Source organism: Crinia signifera, chromosome 5 (assembly GCF_055691185.1).
Source record: "Crinia signifera chromosome 5, ASM5569118v1, whole genome shotgun sequence".
NCBI classification, from domain to species: Eukaryota; Metazoa; Chordata; class Amphibia; order Anura; family Myobatrachidae; genus Crinia; species Crinia signifera.
The window spans coordinates 332,293,262-332,312,020 of NC_139221.1; the positions used below are offsets into that span (position 1 = coordinate 332,293,262).

Sequence of the window (18,759 nt, forward strand, 5' to 3'; positions counted from 1 at the left end):
GTCCTCCCTCCCAGGTGGCTGGGCTGTGTACTGTATGTAATGTGACACGTGGCCTGTGTTATAACTCCTGTATATCACTACAGTCCTCTCCTTATACCCATCTGTCCTCCCTCCCAGGTGGCTGTGCTGTGTACTGTATGTAATGTGACACGTGGCCTGTGTAATAACTCCTGTATATCACTACAGTCCTCTCCTTATACCCATCTGTCCTCACTCCCAGGTGGCTGTGCTCTGTACTGTATGTAATGTGACACGTGGCCTGTGTAATAACTCCTGTATATCACTACAGTCCTCTCCTTATACCCATCTGTCCTCCCTCCCAGGTGGCTGTGTACTGTATGTAATGTGACACGTGGCCTGTGTAATAACTCCTGTATATCACTACAGTCCTCTCCTTATTCCCATCTGTCCTCCCTCCCAGGTGGCTGCGCTGTGTACTTACCCCGATCTGCTGGACAGCACTCACTTTCCAGAGGATGCTAAGAGCAGGGCCCTGGAGCTCATGGAGGAACTGGACAATGGATCTGTGGGTCAGTGGGAGCGTGGAAGGAATCACTAATCACTAATACTACAAGAAAGGTTTTCATTAGTATCTGTAGCTACAAATTATCCACAATGAGCTAGAAAACTAAACCAGGGGTGTATCAGTAAGGACTGTATGGTGCATCATGCACAGTGTCATCGGGGTAATGGGGCACCCAAGCCAAACTCCCTACATCACAGAACAAGGTTGTGTTATGGTGAGACTTCCATTATGTGTTGAAAAAATGTTCTTGAAAAATATGTTCCCAATGTAGGGCATGGGAAAAGTGTTTGTATGTCCTGTTGTAGGACCTAAGATGATGTGGTTCTATGTTCTGGTGTGGGGTCTGGGAGAAGTGGTTCTCAGTCTTGGTGTAGGACCTGGGAGAAGTGGTTCTCAGTCTTAATGTGGGGTCTGGGAGAAGTGGTTCTAGGTCTTTGTGTAGGGCCTGGGAGAAGTGGTTTTAGGTCTTTGCATAGGGCCTGGGAGAAGTGGTTCTAGGTCTTTGTGTAGAACCTGGGAGAAGTGGTTCTAAGTCTTGGTGTAGGACCTGGGAGAAGTGGTTCTCAGTCTTGGTGTGGGGTCTGGGAGAAGTAATTCTGGGTCTTTGTGTAGGGCCTAGGAGAAGTGGTTCTAGGTCTTTGCATAGGGCCTGGGAGATGTGGCTTTAGATCATGGTGTGGGACCTGGAAGATGTGGTTTTATTTTCTGGTGTAGGGCCTGGGAGAAGTTTTTCTAGGTGCTTGTGAAGGGCCAGGGAGAATTGGTACTAGGTATAGGTGTAGGGCTGGGATAACTGGTTCTAGGTGCAGGTCTATGGTCAAGGATCAAGTGATTCTTGGTCTAAGGCTGGGGATAAGTAGTTCTATGTGCTGGTGTAGGGCCTGGGAGATTTGGTCCTAGGTATAGGTGTAGGGCCTGGGAGAAGTGGTTCCAGGTGCTGGTAGATTTAGTTCTAGGTGTAGTTGCTGGTGTAGTGCATCATAGAATTGGTTCTATACTGTCAAAAGAACTATCGGATGCTTTTAAAGAACAAAATTATCCATAGTATTAAACCAGGCATTAGCATGTTCCTCAGCGATGGAAAGGTCTATTTGCTTCGTTAAAAAAAAGCCTTAATAAGAATTATAAAATGTACAAAAGTAGGAAAGATAACATCTAAATATAACGTTACAGGTTATAAGGGCATCATGAACAGTAATGATAAGCTATTGTTCACGGACTTTATATTACGAAAGAATGTGGATACAAAAAAACATCTAGGGTGGGTCGTATTGCGGTGCGCAGCTGGCAGTTGTGCGCAACGCCAGCTGAACTTGGAGGGAATTACCTACAGGGCAAATCCATGTCTGGTATAATATCGCCCCTTTATAAATAACCTTACAGAAATCACCTTACTGTACACACACAAGCGATGGGTCTTCTCATCTCTATCCCTACAGGCAGCTATAATCCAAAGTACCTCGTGAAGACCCTGCCCAGCAAGATCGCCAACTTCATAATGAAGAGGGATGGGGGGGTCCCCTGTGACCCCAGAAACATTATTGTATCCAGTGGAGCCTCAAACGCCATTGTGGTGAGTCAGTTACTTCGCTTGGTGGCTTTCTGGTATCTCTTGCATTTGCTAGAGGAGATGATGGGCATAGTATTATTTAGGGGGTCTGGGGCGGCTTTGCCTGGGCACTGAGCACCAATTATGGGCCCTTATTCTGGTTTACAAGGGCAAATTACTTCTGAAATGGACAAAACCATGTGCACTGCAGGTGGGGAAGATGATTTGGATGCGGTTTTACTTCAAAGTGAGTTCTATATTCCAGGGTAAAAATAAAGCAGGCAGTATTTACCCTGCACAGAAACAAAATAACTCACCCAAATAATTATCTCTGCACATCTGTAGCTCACCCCTAACCTTCCCTTCCCTCACACCCTAACCTTCCCCTCCTCAGTCCCTAACCTTCCCCTCCCTCACACCCTAACCTTCCCCTCACTCACACCTTAACCTTCCCCTCACTCACACCCTAACCTTCCCCTCCCTCACACCCTAACCTTCCCCTCGCTCACACCCTAACCTTCCCCTCCCTCACACCCTAACCTTCCCCTCCCTCACACCCTAACCTTCCCCTCCCTCACACCTTAACCATCCCCTCCCTCACACCTTAACCATCCCCTCCCTCACACCTTAACCATCCCCTCCCTCACACCCTAACCTTCCCCTCCCTCACACCTTAACCTTCCCCTCCCTCACACTCTAATACGGCCTACACACATGCCGATATTAAGGCATTTTCTAAGCGATTTTGCTTAGTTTTGCAAAGTCGCTTAGCAAATGCCCTCACATCGGTGTATGTGTGGGGGCTGTATCTGCATCGGCGCGCGTCCCCGCGCGTCTTTATCGGTGGCCGAGATTGACGGACAGTGTCCATCAATCTCGGCATCGGCAGTGTTCTCCCACCGGAGAACACTGGTGCTGTCCGCTCGCTTAGCACACAGAGCTGACAGCTCGCTCTGTGTGTGGGCTGTCAGCTCTGTGTGCTAGGCGATAGCGGCGCAGCACAGCCCGACATAGCGCAGCTAGGTAGCCCTGCACACATCGGCATGTGTGTAGGGCCCATTACCTTCCCCTACCTCACATCCTAACCTTCCACACCCTCAAACCTTAACCTTCCCCTCCCTCACACCCTAACATTCCCCTCCCTCACATCCTAACCTTCCACACCCTCACACCTTAACCTTCCCCTCCTTCACACCCTAACCTTCCCCTCCCTCAAACCTTAACCTTCCCTTCCCTCACACCCTAACCTTCCCCTCCCTCACACCTTAACCTTCCTCTCCCTCACACCCTAACCTTCCCTGTCTAAGTCCCTAACCTTCCCCTCCCTCACACCCTAACCTTCCCCTCCCTCACACCCTAATCTTCCCCTCCCTCACACCCTAACCTTCCCCTCCCTCACACCTTAACCTTCCCCTCCCTCACACCCTAACCTTCCCCTCCCTCAAACCTTAACCTTCCCCTCCCTCACACCCTAACATTCCCCTCCCTCACACCCTAACCTTCCCCTCCCTCACACTCTAACCTTCCCCTCCCTCACACTCTAACCTTCCACACCCTCACACCTTAACCATCCCCTCCCTCACACCCTAACCTTCCCCTCCCTCACACCCTAACCTTCCCCTCCCTCACACTCTAACCTTCCCCTCCCTCACATCCTAACCTTCCCCTCCCTCACACCTTAACCTTCCCCTCCCTCACACCCTAACCTTCCCCTCCCTCACACCCTAACCTTCCCCTCCCTCACACCTTAACCTTCCCCTCCTTCACACCTTAACCTTCCCCTCCCTCACACCCTAACCTTCCCCTCCCTCCTCAGTCCCTAACCTTCCCCTCCCTCACACCCTAACCTTCCCCTCCCTCACACCCTAACCTTCCCCTCCCTCACACCCTAACCTTCCCCTCCCTCACACCCTAACCTTCCCCTCCCTCACACCCTAACCTTCCCCTCCCTCACACAGTAACCTTCCCCTCCCTCACACCCTAACCTTCCCCTCCCTCACACCTTAACCTTCTCCTCCCTCACACCTTAACCTTCCCCTCCCTCACACCTTAACCTTCCCCTCCCTCACACCTTAACCTTCCCCTTCCTCACACCCTAACCTTCTCCTCCCTCACACCTTAACCTTCCCCTCCCTCACACCTTAACCTTCCCCTCCCTCACACCTTAACCTTCTCCTCCCTCACACCTTAACCTTCCCCTCCCTCACACCCTAACCTTCTCCTCCCTCACACCTTAACCTTCCCCTCCCTCACACCTTAACCTTCTCCTCCCTCACACCCTAACATTCCCCTCCCTCACATCCTAACCTTCCCCTCCCTCACACCTTAACCTTCCCCTCCTTCACACCCTAACCTTCCCCTCCCTCAAACCTTAACCTTCCCTTCCCTCACACCCTAACCTTCCCCTCCCTCACATCCTAACCTTCCCCTCCCTCACACAGTAACCTTCCCCTCCCTCACACCTTAACCTTGCTCTCCCTCACACCCTAACCTTCCCTGTCTCAGTCCCTAACCTTCCCCTCCCTCACACCCTAACCTTCCCCTCCCTCACACCCTAACCTTCCCCTCCCTCACACCCTAACCTTCCCCTCCCTCACACCCTAACCTTCCCCTCCCTCACACCCTAACCTTCCCCTCCCTCACACCCTAACCTTCCCCTCCCTCACACCCTAACCTTCCCCTCCCTCACACCTTAACCTTCCCCTCCCTCACACCTTAACCTTCCCCTCCCTCACACCCTAACCTTCCCCTCCCTCACACCCTAACCTTCCCCTCCCTCACACCCTAACCTTCCCCTCCCTCACACCCTAACCTTCCCCTCCCTCACACCCTAACCTTCCCCTCCCTCACACCCTAACCTTCCCCTCCCTCACACCCTAACCTTCCCCTCCCTCCCTCACACCTTAACCTTTCCCTCCCTCACACCTAAACCTTTCCCTCCCTCACACCCTAACCTTCCTCTCCCTCACACCCTAACCTTCCCCTGCTCAGTCCCTAACCTTCCCCTCCCTCAGTCCCTAACCTTCCCCTCCCTCACACCTTAACCTTCCCCTCCCTCACACCCTAACCTTCCCCTCCCTCACACCTTAACCTTCCCCTCCCTCACACCTTAACCTTCCCCTCCCTCACACCTTAACCTTCCCCTCCCTCACACCCTAACCTTCCCCTCCCTCACACCCTATCCTTCCCCTCCCTCACACCCTAACCTTCCCCTCCCTCACACCCTAACCTTCCCCTCCCTCACACCCTAACCTTCCCCTCCTTCACACCTTAACCTTCCCCTCCCTCAGTCCCTAACCTTCCCCTCCCTCACACCTTAACCTTCCCCTCCCTCACACCTTAACCTTCCCCTCCCTCCTCAGTCCCTAACCTTCCCCTCCCTCAGTCCCTAACCTTCCCCTCCCTCACACCTTAACCTTCCCCTCCCTCCTCATTACCTAACCTTCCCCTCCCTCACATCCTAACCTTCCCCTCCCTCCTCAGTCCCTAACCTTCCCCTCCCTCACACCTTAACCTTCCCCTCCCTCCTCAGTCCCTAACCTTCCCCTCCCTCCTCAGTCCCTAACCTTCCCCTCCCTCACATCCTAACCTTCCCCTCCCTCACACCTTAACCTTCCCCTCCCTCCTCAGTCCCTAACCTTCTCCTCCCTCACACCCTAACCTTCCCCTCCCTCACACCCTAACCTTCCCCTCCCTCACACCCTAACCTTCCCCTCCCTCAGTCCCTAACCTTCCCCTCCCTCACACCTTAACCTTCCCCTCCCTCCTCAGTCCCTAACCTTCCCCTCCCTCAGTCCCTAACCTTCCCCTCCCTCACACCTTAACCTTCCCCTCCCTCCTCATTACCTAACCTTCCCCTCCCTCACATCCTAACCTTCCCCTCCCTCCTCAGTCCCTAACCTTCCCCTCCCTCACACCTTAACCTTCCCCTCCCTCCTCAGTCCCTAACCTTCTCCTCCCTCACACCCTAACCTTCCCCTCCCTCACACCCTAACCTTCCCCTCCTTCACACCCTAACCTTCCCCTCCCTCAGTCCCTAACCTTCCCCTCCCTCACACCCTAACCTTCCCCTCCCTCACACCCTAACCTTCCCCTCCCTCACACCTTAACCTTCCCCTCCCTCACACCCTAACCTTCCTCTCCCTCACGCCTTAACCTTCCCCTCCCTCCTCAGTCCCTAACCTTCTCCTCCCTCACACCTTAACCTTCCCCTCCCTCACACCTTAACCTTCTCCTCCCTCACACCTTAACCTTCCCCTCCCTCACACCCTAACCTTCCCCTCCCTCACACCCTAACCCTCCCCTCCCTCACACCCTAACCTTCCCCTCCCTCACACCCTAACCTTCCCCTCCCTCCTCAGTCCCTATCCTTCCCCTCCCTCACAACTTAACATTCCCCTCCCTCCTCAGTCCCTAACCTTCCCCTCCCCTCCCTCCCTCCCCAGTCCCTAACCTTCCCCTCCCTCCTCAGTCCCTAACCTTCCCCTCCCTCACACCCTTATCCACCTACTATTTAGACCTAACCTTTTCCTCTCCACCAATCCAGTGTTGTCATGTTGGTATTCTGATGCCGGTCTTTATATCAGCGGTCTGCCATCATTATTTTGATTTCCTGGAGTCCCACCTGCCAGGACGCTGACCACATCCCAACATCCATTTATGGCAGGAACCCTCTATATATCACTGCTCTCCCATTCCACTGTGCCTACTGTCATCAGTGTCTGGCAATGTATAATAACTGGCATTACGCCACACTGCCAGTTATTATGTCATCAATCAGAATGACGACATGGTCAGTGTTTGGCTTGGGCTTTAATACTGTGAACACGGTATGCCGACATGAACAATGACTCATCTTGACATAAACCATCTGCAGTGAGATCTCTTTCCATGTCCCAATATTCCCAAATCCATGCACCCCGTTTATTATTCATACCATGACTGTCAAAACCCTCACTACAGACCACGTCAGACCCCATATCTGGGTCCAGGTTCTGGAGAGAGGAAAAGACTAATCACATGGGCAAAGTAGGAAGCATGGGTACCCCCAGTACACGGTGTAGTGGGGATGCGCTGGCACGGGTGTAGTGGGGAAGCGCTGGCACGGGTGTAGTGGGGAAGCGCTGGCACGGGTGTAGTGGGGAAGCGCTGGCACGGGTGTAGTGGGGAAGCGCTGGCACGGGTGTAGTGGGGAAGCGCTGGCACGGGTGTAGTGGGGAAGCGCTGGCACGGGTGTAGTGGGGAAGCGCTGGCACGGGTGTAGTGGGGAAGCGCTGGCACGGGTGTAGTGGGGAAGCGCTGGCACGGGTGTAGTGGGGAAGTGCTGGCACATGGGTGTAGCGGGGAAGTGCTGGCACGGGTGCAGTGGGGATGCTGGGGCCGGTGTAGTGGGGAAGCGCTGGCACGGGTTTAGGGGGAAGCACTGGCACGGGTGTAGTGGGGAAGCGCTGGCACGGGTGTAGTGAGGAAGCGCTGGCACGGGTGTAGGGGGAAGCACTGGCACGGGTGTAGTGGGGAAGCGCTGGCACGGGTGTAGTGGGGAAGTGCTGGCACATGGGTGTAGCGGGGAAGTGCTGGCATGGGTGTAGCGGGGATGCTTGGGCCGGTGTAGTGGGGAAGCGCTGGCACGGGTTTAGGGGGAAGCACTGGCACGGGTTTAGTGGGGAAGCGCTGGCACGGGTGTAGTGGTTAAGTGCTGGCACGGGTGTAGTGGTTAAGTGCTGGCACGGGTGTAGTGGGGAAGCGCTGGCATGGGTGTAGTGGGGAAGCGCTGGCATGGGTGCAGTGGGGAAGCGCTGGCACGGGTGCAGTGGGGATGCTGGGGCCGGTGTAGTGGGGAAGCGCTGGCACGGGTTTAGTGGGGAAGCGCTGGCACGGGTGTAGTGGTTAAGTGCTGGCACGGGTGTAGTGGTTAAGTGCTGGCACGGGTGTAGTGGGGAAGCGCTGGCACGGGTGTAGTGGGTGTAGTGGGGAAGCGCTGGCATGGGTGCAGTGGGGAAGCGCTGGCACGGGTGCAGTGGGGATGCTGGGGCCGGTGTAGTGGGGAAGCGCTGGCACGGGTGTAGGGGGAAGCACTGGCACGGGTGTAGTGGTTAAGTGCTGGCACGGGTGTAGTTGGGATGCTGTGGCCGGTGTAGTGGGGAAGCGCTGGCACGGGTGTAGCGGGGAAGCGCTGGCATGGGTGTAGTGGGGAAGCGCTGGCACGGGTGCAGTGGGGATGCTGGGGCCGGTGTAGTGGGGAAGTGCTGGCACGGGTGTAGGGGGAAGCACTGGCACAGGTGTAGTGGGGAAGCGCTGGCACGGGTGTAGTGGTTAAGTGCTGGCACGGGTGTAGTTGGGATGCTGTGGCCGGTGTAGTGGGGAAGTGCTGGCACGGTTGTAGCGGGGAAGTGCTGGCACGGGTGTAGCGGGGAAGCGCTGGCACGGGTGTAGTGGGGAAGCGCTGGCACGGGTGTAGTGGGGAAGCGCTGGCACGGGTGTAGTGGGGAAGCGCTGGCACGGGTGTAGCGGTTAAGTGCGTGGATGGGTGTAGCGGGGAAGGGCTGGCACGGGTGTAGCGGGGAAGCGCTGGCACGGGTGTAGCGGGGAAGCGCTGGCACGGGTGTATTGGGGATGCTGGGGCCAGTGTAGTGGGGAAGCGCTGGAACGGGTGTATTGGGAAAGTGCCGGCACGGGTGTAGTGGGGAAGTGCTGGCACGGGTGTAGTGGGGAAGTGCTGGCACGGGTGTAGTGGGGATGCTGGGGCCGGTGTAGTGGGGAAGCGTTGGCACGGGTGTAGCGGGGAAGTGCTGGCAAGGGTGTAGCGGGGAAGTGCTGGCATGGGTGTAGTGGGGAAGCGCTGGCACGGGTGTAGCGGGGAAGTGCAGGCACGGGTGTAGCGAGGAAGCGCTGGCACGGGTGTAGCGGGGAAGTGCAGGCACGGGTGTAGCGAGGAAGCGCTGGCACGGGTGTAGCGGGGAAGCGCTGGCACAGGTGTAGTGAGGAAGCGCTGGCACAGGTGTAGTGGGGAATTGCAGGCACGGGTGTAGCGGGGAAGCGCTTGCACGGGTGTAGTGGGGAAGCGCTGGCACAGGTGTAGCGGGGATGCTGGGGCCGGTGTAGTGGGGAAGCGCTGGCACGGGTGTACTGGGGATGCTGGGGCCGGTGTAGCAGGGAAGTGCTGGGGCCGGTGTAGCAGGGAAGTGCTGGCACGGGTGTAGTGGGGAAGCGCTGGCACGGGTGTAGTGGGGATGCGCTGGCACGGGTGTAGCGGGGAAGGGCTGGCACGGGTGTAGCGGGGAAGCGCTGGCACGGGTGTAGTGGGGAAGTGCTGGCACATGGGTGTAGCGGGGAAGCGCTGGCACGGGTGTAGTGGGGAAGTGCTGGCACGGGTGTAGTGGGGATGCTGGGGCCGGTGTAGTGGGGAAGCGCTGGCACGGGTGTAGCGGGGATGCTGGGGCCGGTGTAGCAGGGATGTAACAGCACCTTGAAGGTACTTGCGGAACTTTCAGTGTTGGATTAGGTTGGAAACCAGGCTGGGAATTTCCTAGAAGCAGCCCTCACGGAAAGTGCAGGATCCCTCCTCATTGGGCCTGATTCACAGTAGGACACCATTGCATCCGTTCTTGTGCCTTTTACTGCAGTTGTCTCTACAACTAGAGAGCTTGAACGCAAGCGTCTGGTTAGAGGTAGGGAAAGCTACAGGTCTCACCACGGACTTTTCAACTAAACACTTCTATAAAGGAGTGTAAACATTATCTCATTAACCGTTCCCTTACAGGTGCCTTTCTACTTTTTATTCTTTTTTCTCATTACCGCTTGTCTCAAATATTCTTTCATCTATTATCGCTTGTCTTAAATTCTTTCCTTTTCATTACAATATTACCTACCCTCCCTTTCTATATAATAGCGCTCATTTCTCTCTTATTGTACATGCAACTTCCCTACAGTGAATGTGATATGTGATATGGCGGGATGGGAATATCCAGCTCTCCCCATGCAGACAGTAGTCGACGTCTGACACACCACTTCTGTTCCTACAGAGCATCTTATCCCTGGTGGTAAATAATGAGGAGCCCCTGAAAACAGGGATCATGGTATCTGTTCCCCATTACACGGTCTACGTGGACACAATTGCGCTGTCTGGAGCGGTGAAAGTGGAATACAAGCTGGAGGAAGAGGGCGGCTGGTCTGTGAATGTCGCCAATATCCAGACGTCTCTCCGCGAAGCGAGGAAATACTGTAACCCAAAGGTCCTCTGCGTCATTAACCCTGGGAACCCCACAGGTAACAAACCCTCTATCACAGGAGCAATGCTGGGGGGAGATGGTGGTCACAGGTCACATGGTCACAGGAGCAATGCTGAGGGAGAGATGGTGGTCACAGGTCACATGGTCACAGGAGCAATGCTGGGGGATAGATGGTGGTCACAGGTCACATGGTCACAGGAGCAATGCTGGGGGATAGATGGTGGTCACAGGTCACATGGTCACAGGAGCAATGCTGGGGGAGTGATGGCGGTCACAGGTCACATGGTTACATAGTCACAGGTCACATGGTCACAGGAACAATGCTGGGGGAAGAGATGGTGGTAACAGGTCACATGGTCACAGGAGCAATGCTGGGGGAGAGATGGTGGTCACAGGTCACATGGTCACAGGAGCAATGCTGGGGGAGAGATGGTGGTCACAGGTCACATGCTCACAGGAGCAATGCTGGGGGAGAGATGGTGGTCACAGGTCACATGGTCACAGGAGCAATGCTGGGGGAGAGATGGTGGTCACAGGTCACATGGTCACAGGTCACATGGTCACAGGAGCAATGCTGGGGGAGAGATGGTGGTCACAGGTCACATGAGCAATGCTGGGGGAGAGATGGTGGTCACAGGTCACATGGTCACAGGAGCAATGCTGGGGGAGAGATGGTGGTCACAGGTCACATGGTCACAGGAGCAATGCTGGGGGAGAGATGGTGGTCACAGGTCACAGGAGCAATGCTGGGGGAGAGATGGTGGTCACAGGTCACAGGTCACATGGTCACAGGAGCAATGCTGGGGGAGAGATGGTGGTCACAGGTCACATGAGCAATGCTGGGGGAGAGATGGTGGTCACAGGTCACATGGTCACAGGAGCAATGCTGGGGGAGAGATGGTGGTCACAGGAGCAATGCTGGGGGAGAGATGGTGGTCACAGGTCACATGGTCATAGGAGCAATGCTGGGGGAGAGATGGTGGTCACAGGTCACATGGTCACAGGAGCAATGCTGGGGGAGAGATGGTGGTCACAGGGTCACAGGAGCAATGCTGGGGGAGAGATGGTGGTCACAGGTCACAGGGTCACAGGAGCAATGCTGGGGGAGAGATGGTGGTCACAGGTCACATGGTCATAGGAGCAATGCTGGGGGAGAGATGGTGGTCACAGGTCACATGGTCATAGGAGCAATGCTGGGGGAGAGATAGCGGTCACAGGTCACCAGGGCCACCAAGAGGGGGGGAGCAGGTACTAATTACCCAGTCTGCGCTTGCTGGAGGGGCCCGGCGGGGGCCATGGTCTGACTCCCCTCCCCCCTTTTCACCCTTCCCAGTCAGCAGCAGCACACAACCAGGGCCGCCGAGAGGTGGTGGGGGGGGGGGGGAATAATTACCCCGGGATAGAGGGGCCTGGCGGGGCCCTGGTTCTACATCCCCCTCCCCTTCCCCTTCCCCTTCCCGAGCAGAAGCACACACCTCTACAGCATGTGCAATGCTGACAGCGTGACAGCTCATGCTGATGCTCTCGACTTTAGAGTGTTTTTTCACACCCCCCTCGAAACATTTTGGGGGCGTGGCCTCATTGTGAAATGTGGCCATGCCTCCCACTATTAGGCTACTCCCTAGAAATGTTACAGGGGCTCGACAGTCCTGCAGGTCACATGGTTACATAGTCACAGGTCACATGGTCACAGGAGCAATGCTGGGCACAGATGGTGGCTCTCAGTCACAGGTCACATGGTTACATAGTCACATGAGCAATGCTGGGGGAGAGATGGTGGTCACAGGTCACATGGTTATATAGACACAGGTCACATGGTCACAGGAGCAATGCTGGGGGAAGAGATGGTGGTAACAGGTCACATGGTCACAGGAGCAATGCTGGGGGAGAGATGGTGGTCACAGGTCATATGGTCACAGGAGCAATGCTGGGGGAGAGATGGTGGTCACAGGTCACATGGTCACAGGTCACATGGTCACAGGAGCAATGCTGGGGGGGAGATGGTGGTCACAGGTCACAGGTCACATGGTCACAGGAGCAATGCTGGGGGAGAGATGGTGGTCACAGGTCACATGGTCACAGGAGCAATGCTGGGGGAGAGATGGTGGTCACAGGTCACATGGTCACAGGAGCAATGCTGGGGGAGAGATGGTGGTCACAGGTCACAGGAGCAATGCTGGGGGAGAGATGGTGGTCACAGGTCACAGGTCACATGGTCACAGGAGCAATGCTGGGGGAGAGATGGTGGTCACAGGTCACATGGTCACAGGAGCAATGCTGGGGGAGAGATGGTGGTCACAGGTCACATGAGCAATGCTGGGGGAGAGATGGTGGTCACAGGTCACATGGTCACAGGTCACATGGTCATAGGAGCAATGCTGGGGGAGAGATGGTGGTCACAGGTCACATGGTCATAGGAGCAATGCTGGGGGAGAGATAGCGGTCACAGGTCACCAGGGCCACCAAGAGGGGGGGAGCAGGTACTAATTACCCAGTCTGCGCTTGCTGGAGGGGCCCGGCGGGGGCCATGGTCTGACTCCCCTCCCCCCTTTTCACCCTTCCCAGTCAGCAGCAGCACACAACCAGGGCCGCCGAGAGGTGGTGGTGGTGGGGGGGGGAATAATTACCCCGGGATAGAGGGGCCTGGCGGGGCCCTGGTTCTACATCCCCCTCCCCTTCCCCTTCCCCTTCCTGAGCAGAAGCACACACCTCTACAGCATGTGCAATGCTGACAGCGTGACAGCTCATGCTGATGCTCTCGACTTTAGAGTGTTTTTTCACACCCCCCTCGAAACATTTTGGGGGCGTGGCCTCATTGTGAAATGTGGCCATGCCTCCCACTATTAGGCTACTCCCTAGAAATGTTACAGGGGCTCGACAGTCCTGCAGGTCACATGGTTACATAGTCACAGGTCACATGGTCACAGGAGCAATGCTGGGCACAGATGGTGGCTCTCAGTCACAGGTCACATGGTTACATAGTCACATGAGCAATGCTGGGGGAGAGATGGTGGTCACAGGTCACATGGTTATATAGACACAGGTCACATGGTCACAGGAGCAATGCTGGGGACAGATGCTCGTTCTCACAGGTGTCTATGGATTCCCAATTGAGGCACACTGCAACATGTCACAGTGCGGCGAACTATTGAGCAATATGGCTAGTGTGGCGCATGGCATTGCTGGTGAGTGTAATGCTCATGTTCTTCCACCAGATGTCGCTTTTTAAAATCACCATTGCGCATGTGTGAGGTGTCCAATGAAATACAGCAAAGTAATATTATCCAATAACTACTGTACTCTAATGTATGTTAAATGCAGTACTGTATGCTTTACAGGTGAGTGCTGGGATACAGAATCGCTGCATGCAGATCACGCACTGTAACTAGAAATGTAAACATGCAGTACAGTGCTGTATGCCTTCCCGCAGGGCTGCAGGATGTTCTACATTCAGTACAGTGCTGTCTTCCTTCCCGCAGGGCTGCAGGATGTTCTACATCCAGTACAGTGCTGTCTGCCTTCCCACAGGGCTGCAGGATGCTCTACATTCAGTACAGTGCTGTCTGCCTTCCCGCAGGGCTGCAGGATGCTCTACATTCAGTACAGTGCTGTCTGCCTTCCCGCAGGGCTGCAGGATGTTCTACATTCAGTACAGTGCTGTCTGCCTTCCCGCAGGGCTGCAGGATGTTCTACATCCAGTACAGTGCTGTCTGCCTTCCCGCAGGGCTGCAGGATGCTCTACATTCAGTACAGTGCTGTCTGCCTTCCCGCAGGGCTGCAGGATGTTCTACATTCAGTACAGTGCTGTCTGCCTTCCCGCAGGGCTGCAGGATGCTCTACATTCAGTACAGTGCGGTCTGCCTTCCCGCAGGGCTGCAGGATGTTCTACATTCAGTACAGTGCTGTCTGCCTTCCCGCAGGGCTGCAGGATGTTCTACATTCAGTACAGTGCGGTCTGCCTTCCCGCAGGTCTGCAGGGTGCTCTACATTCAGTACAGTGCTGTCTGCCTTCCCGCAGGGCTGCAGGATGCTCTACATTCAGTACAGTGCTGTCTGCCTTCCCGCAGGGCTGCAGGATGCTCTACATTCAGTACAGTGCTGTCTGCCTTCCCGCAGGGCTGCAGGATGTTCTACATTCAGTACAGTGCTGTCTGCCTTCCCGCAGGGCTGCAGGATGCTCTACATTCAGTACAGTGCTGTCTGCCTTCCCGCAGGGCTGCAGGGTGCTCTACATCCAGTACAGTGCTGTCTGCCTTCCCGCAGGGTGCTCTACATCCAGTACAGTGCTGTCTGCCTTCCCGCAGTGCTGCAGGATGCTCTACATTCTGTACAGTACTGTCTGCCTTCCCGCAGGGCTGCAGGGTGCTCTACATTCATGTGGCTCATATCACTCATTCATGCTTTCATGTCTGCTGTTACTATACGCTACTGTACAGATGGAGCCATTGCATCAGCGTACCTAGGCAAGGGTTTCCGTGTGCCACCTTTGTAGCGTGCTCAGACGCATTGAGGCATGCAATACACATGGCCACCACTGGGTGGATATTGCTCCACTAATCCAGTAGTGGGTTGATATACAGTAGAGATGGGGCCGCACCATTCACCGAGAATGGGATGCTCTTGTCTGTGCGTCTCATTCTCTGCAAACGGCGCTGCAGCTCCGTCTGTACAGTACAGTACAAGCTCTGTGTAATGTACAGTGGTCAGGTGGAGCCGGGTCCCGTAGGCAAATCTCTTCATACAAACAGCGTCCTGCAGTTCCCACAGCTGATGCAGCATAACCGATGGATCACTCTGTACATAAACTCCAGAGTACACATCACTATCACCAGGTGTTGTAGGCTAGAAGATAAGTGTGTGGTTCTCCATGCTGGGAGACCTGGGTTCAATTCTTATAGTGAATATATTATTATTATTATTATTATTATTATTATTATTATTATTTTATTGAAACATTTATGAAACTTATATTTAATATAAGAAAAAGGGGTGGTGGTGACCCTGACCACACAGAGTGGGTCTGGGTGCAGGTGCGCCTGGCTGGAGCTGTGTTTCCCTAGCTGCTGCTCTGGGACAGGATAGTTAGTCCTGTACTGAATGAACAAGAAAAGAAAGGGGTGTTGAGCTGCGCTTGGTATAACTTTGTAAAAAGTGAGGTAATAAAACCTGTAAAGTTGGGTGAAAAAAATGAGGGATTGGTTGATCTAGTACAAAAAGATTTAATGTCTAAAATACATATAGCCAGAATACATTGATAATTCTCTAAAATCACATAAAATTCATATCTCACCAACCAAACTGGGGAAAATGTATGGCCCGGAGAGTCCCAAGAGTCCTGTATAGGGCTGAGATGTAAATCGTCCTGTATGGAGCTGCAATGATATGCCCAATTGGAGCAGTAGGGAGGGAGGACCAGATGTAAGAATAAGGAGCGGCTTAAGTTGACACGGATTGCCGACTCCCTCCGCTGGATGGACTGGAGCGGGATGGGTCCTCTACCTCTACCTTACTGTAGGAATTTGTAATCCAAATGGAACCAGTGGAGGTGGTATTACCGGACTGGGATCTGTGCGTGGCCCAAGGGGACCCCCAGGTCCTGGTGAGGCGTGATGGTTGTCTCCAAAGTAGCAGATGGTGAGGAGGACTTGGAGATGTTGATCAGGAGCGGCCCAGGATGGCACAAATAACCGACTCCCTCCGCTGGATGGAATAGATCGGGATACAGTCCTCGACCTCAACCTTGCTGCTAGGACTTGGTGGTCCAATTGGACAAAGGGTGGTAAGTGTGTGCACAAATAAGCACTTCCGGGTTCTTTAGGGGTACCAGTTTGGTATTCTGGAAGGAGATAGAGACCTGAGTCCTGACCGGTTTCGCTGCTCCAGGCAGCTTTGTCAGAGGATAACAGGTTTAAAACATGGCTGGCTATTTATTTCCTGTTACATGGGTCATGTGACCAACTTGATTAGATCAACCAATCTATTTTCTAAACAAATAGGGCGCTAAAGTAGGAGGCAAGTTACTATAAATTCATACACAATAGCATACAATAATAAGATATACACTAAAACATAGTTTGTTAATTGTAAAGTGCTTAGATTATGATCGCTAGCTTGTGCAATCAATTTTGTTAGTGTGGTAGTCATGGTGACTGAGATGACCTTATCGAATGTGCATTTCAATTGGAGGAACAACCTATTAGTTTCCAGGTCATTCTGCCCTGATGGTATGTGGGCTGTGAGGGCGGAAGTACCTGTGGTGCGACCTGTAAGGGCGTCCCCTCTATGCTTTAATGGCGCGGGGGGAGGATTGCATGTCAGAGCTTGTTGTCCCTCCCTAAAAACGGAATGGAATCATTCGTCAGACTGCATTTGAGTCTACAAGCATAGGTCTACACCATTAGGTCGACTTGCATTATGTCGACCTGACTGAAGGCCGACATGGATTAGGTCGACAGGGTCATAAGGTCGACAGGTGTTAGGTCGACAGTGAAAAAAGCCGACGTTTTTTTTTTTTTTTATAAGCGTCGACACAGTCAACATAGCACCGCGTCCCCTCGCAAGGCTTGCTGCGCTCGCCATGCTACGGGCACGGTGCCTCGCTACGCTCGGCACACTATTGTGGTATGTGGGCTGTGAGGGAGGAAGTACCTGTGGTGCGACCTGTAAGGGCGTCCCCTCTATGCTTTAATGGCGGGGGGGAGGATTGCATGTCAGAGCTTGTCCATTAGAGTTGTTTTGTATGGGTACAGAAAAATGACATATAATGGTATTGACTTCAATTTAATAGAGATATTTTATATCATTTAGTTTCTAAAACAATATAATGATATTTTGAGATGTCCATATCTCATACTTAGGCCAGAGACGTGAAAGGGCTGACCTCTAGTGGTTGGAAACTAGAGTACACTTTACATGCCTCATTTGGGCCGGACTACAAAGTTGGTACTTATACAGAGGGAGAAGGAGGATATAGTAGGATGCAGTACAAGAATCAAGATCAGAAAGATGTATTCATGAAATAAAAACCGAAAATGCAAGAAAAAAGGAATAAATAATCATAAATGAATAATAAAAAGTGAAACATGGAACTATTATAACAAAGAAAATTTATAAAGATAAGAATGAATGGAGGAAGGACATATATCATGATAGTTCATAGTTCTTAGAGAGAATGCATATATGGTAGTTTCCCACAATCCGATTTTTATTGCAGGCTACGCACTATGCTGAAAGAATGGGCGCATATACACACATATTATAATGGGTGGGATGATGTCAGGGACGTGCAGTCAGGGGAGGCAGAGCCTCCCCTGTCATTAATGAGCAAAATAAGAAAATAATAGAAAACAAATACATATGACACATATTATGTGTCATAAATGTATGCTTTTTATTATTATTAACATTTTGTTTTGTTTTTACTGTCTTAGGAGGCACCAAGAGCGGTGCCTCCCGCTGACAATGGTAAGGGTCCAAAACAGGGGGCGGGCAGCGGGCGGCTCTGAGCGCCGTGCTGTAAAAGCCCATTCAAAAAAGCTGTAGAAACGGCACCTGTTGAGGTGCCTCAGTGACAGGGACGTGCTTTCTGCCTATAAGAAAGTATGCCCCTGTCACTAAGGCAGATGTGATTGGACAATCACATCTGCCTCAGTGACAGGGGCGTGCTTTCATATAGGCAGAAAGCACGTCCCTGGCTGTAACTGAGGCACCTCTACAGGTGCCGTTTCTACTTTCTACAGGCAGAGGTCCGCTAATTGCTGCTGTCGCCGCGTGGGCCAGGCTCCTCACTGCCTGCTTTCTCCATGCCGCAATTGCCCATTGTAATCCTATGGTCACGTCGCTGCCGTCGCCCTGCTCCCCGCTCAGCTCCAGAGGAGGGGACAGAGCCGGAGACAAGGGGAGTGAGCGGAGCCTGCTGTGTGGACAAGAGGAGCGCTGCAGACCCGCAGCAAACCAGCGGGCAGAGAGCCAGAAGGATTCGAGGGGAGCAGCTGGGACGGGGAGCGGACGCAGCCGTCATGCGGGAGATGGCTGGAGCTCAGGGCCGAGTCCCTCTTGCCAGAAAAGTCACTCATGTCCCCAGCGTGGTAGGAACTGTAAGACGGCGCAGACGAGAGCCCGCCGTGCTAGCATACATTGAAGATGCCGGCGCAGCACCACAGTCTGGTCCGCTGCGCAATAATCCCTGTTGAGGGAGAGGCAGACAGGAGCTGCAGCAGCCAGCAGCACAGTGAGAGATGCCACAAAGCCCACACCGGCCAAAAGGTCAGAGGTATGTTGGCAATTATTACTACAGTATGTATGTGCATAAAAATAGCCACAGGCAGTGCCACTTAGGGCAAAGTCTATAGTTGTGGTGGTGTTTTTTCTTTTTTTTGGAGGGGGGGGGGGGGGGCACCAGACTACTACCTTGACCCGGGTGCCAGAAATCATAGTTTTGGCCCGGGCAAGTGCCC

General features: G+C 53.7%; 1 protein-coding gene across 1 annotated transcript in view; it reads left to right on the forward strand.

Annotated features, from left to right (window-relative positions):
* LOC146005650 (alanine aminotransferase 2-like) overlaps nt 1-18,759 on the forward strand; it is a 79,097-nt gene that overhangs the window by 9,549 nt on the left and 50,789 nt on the right. The window contains exons 3-5 of the mRNA XM_083145041.1: nt 422-530; nt 1,966-2,099; nt 10,097-10,340. Coding sequence (XP_083001167.1) covers nt 422-530; nt 1,966-2,099; nt 10,097-10,340 — 487 coding nt within the window. The remainder of the gene's footprint in view (nt 1-421; nt 531-1,965; nt 2,100-10,096; nt 10,341-18,759) is intronic.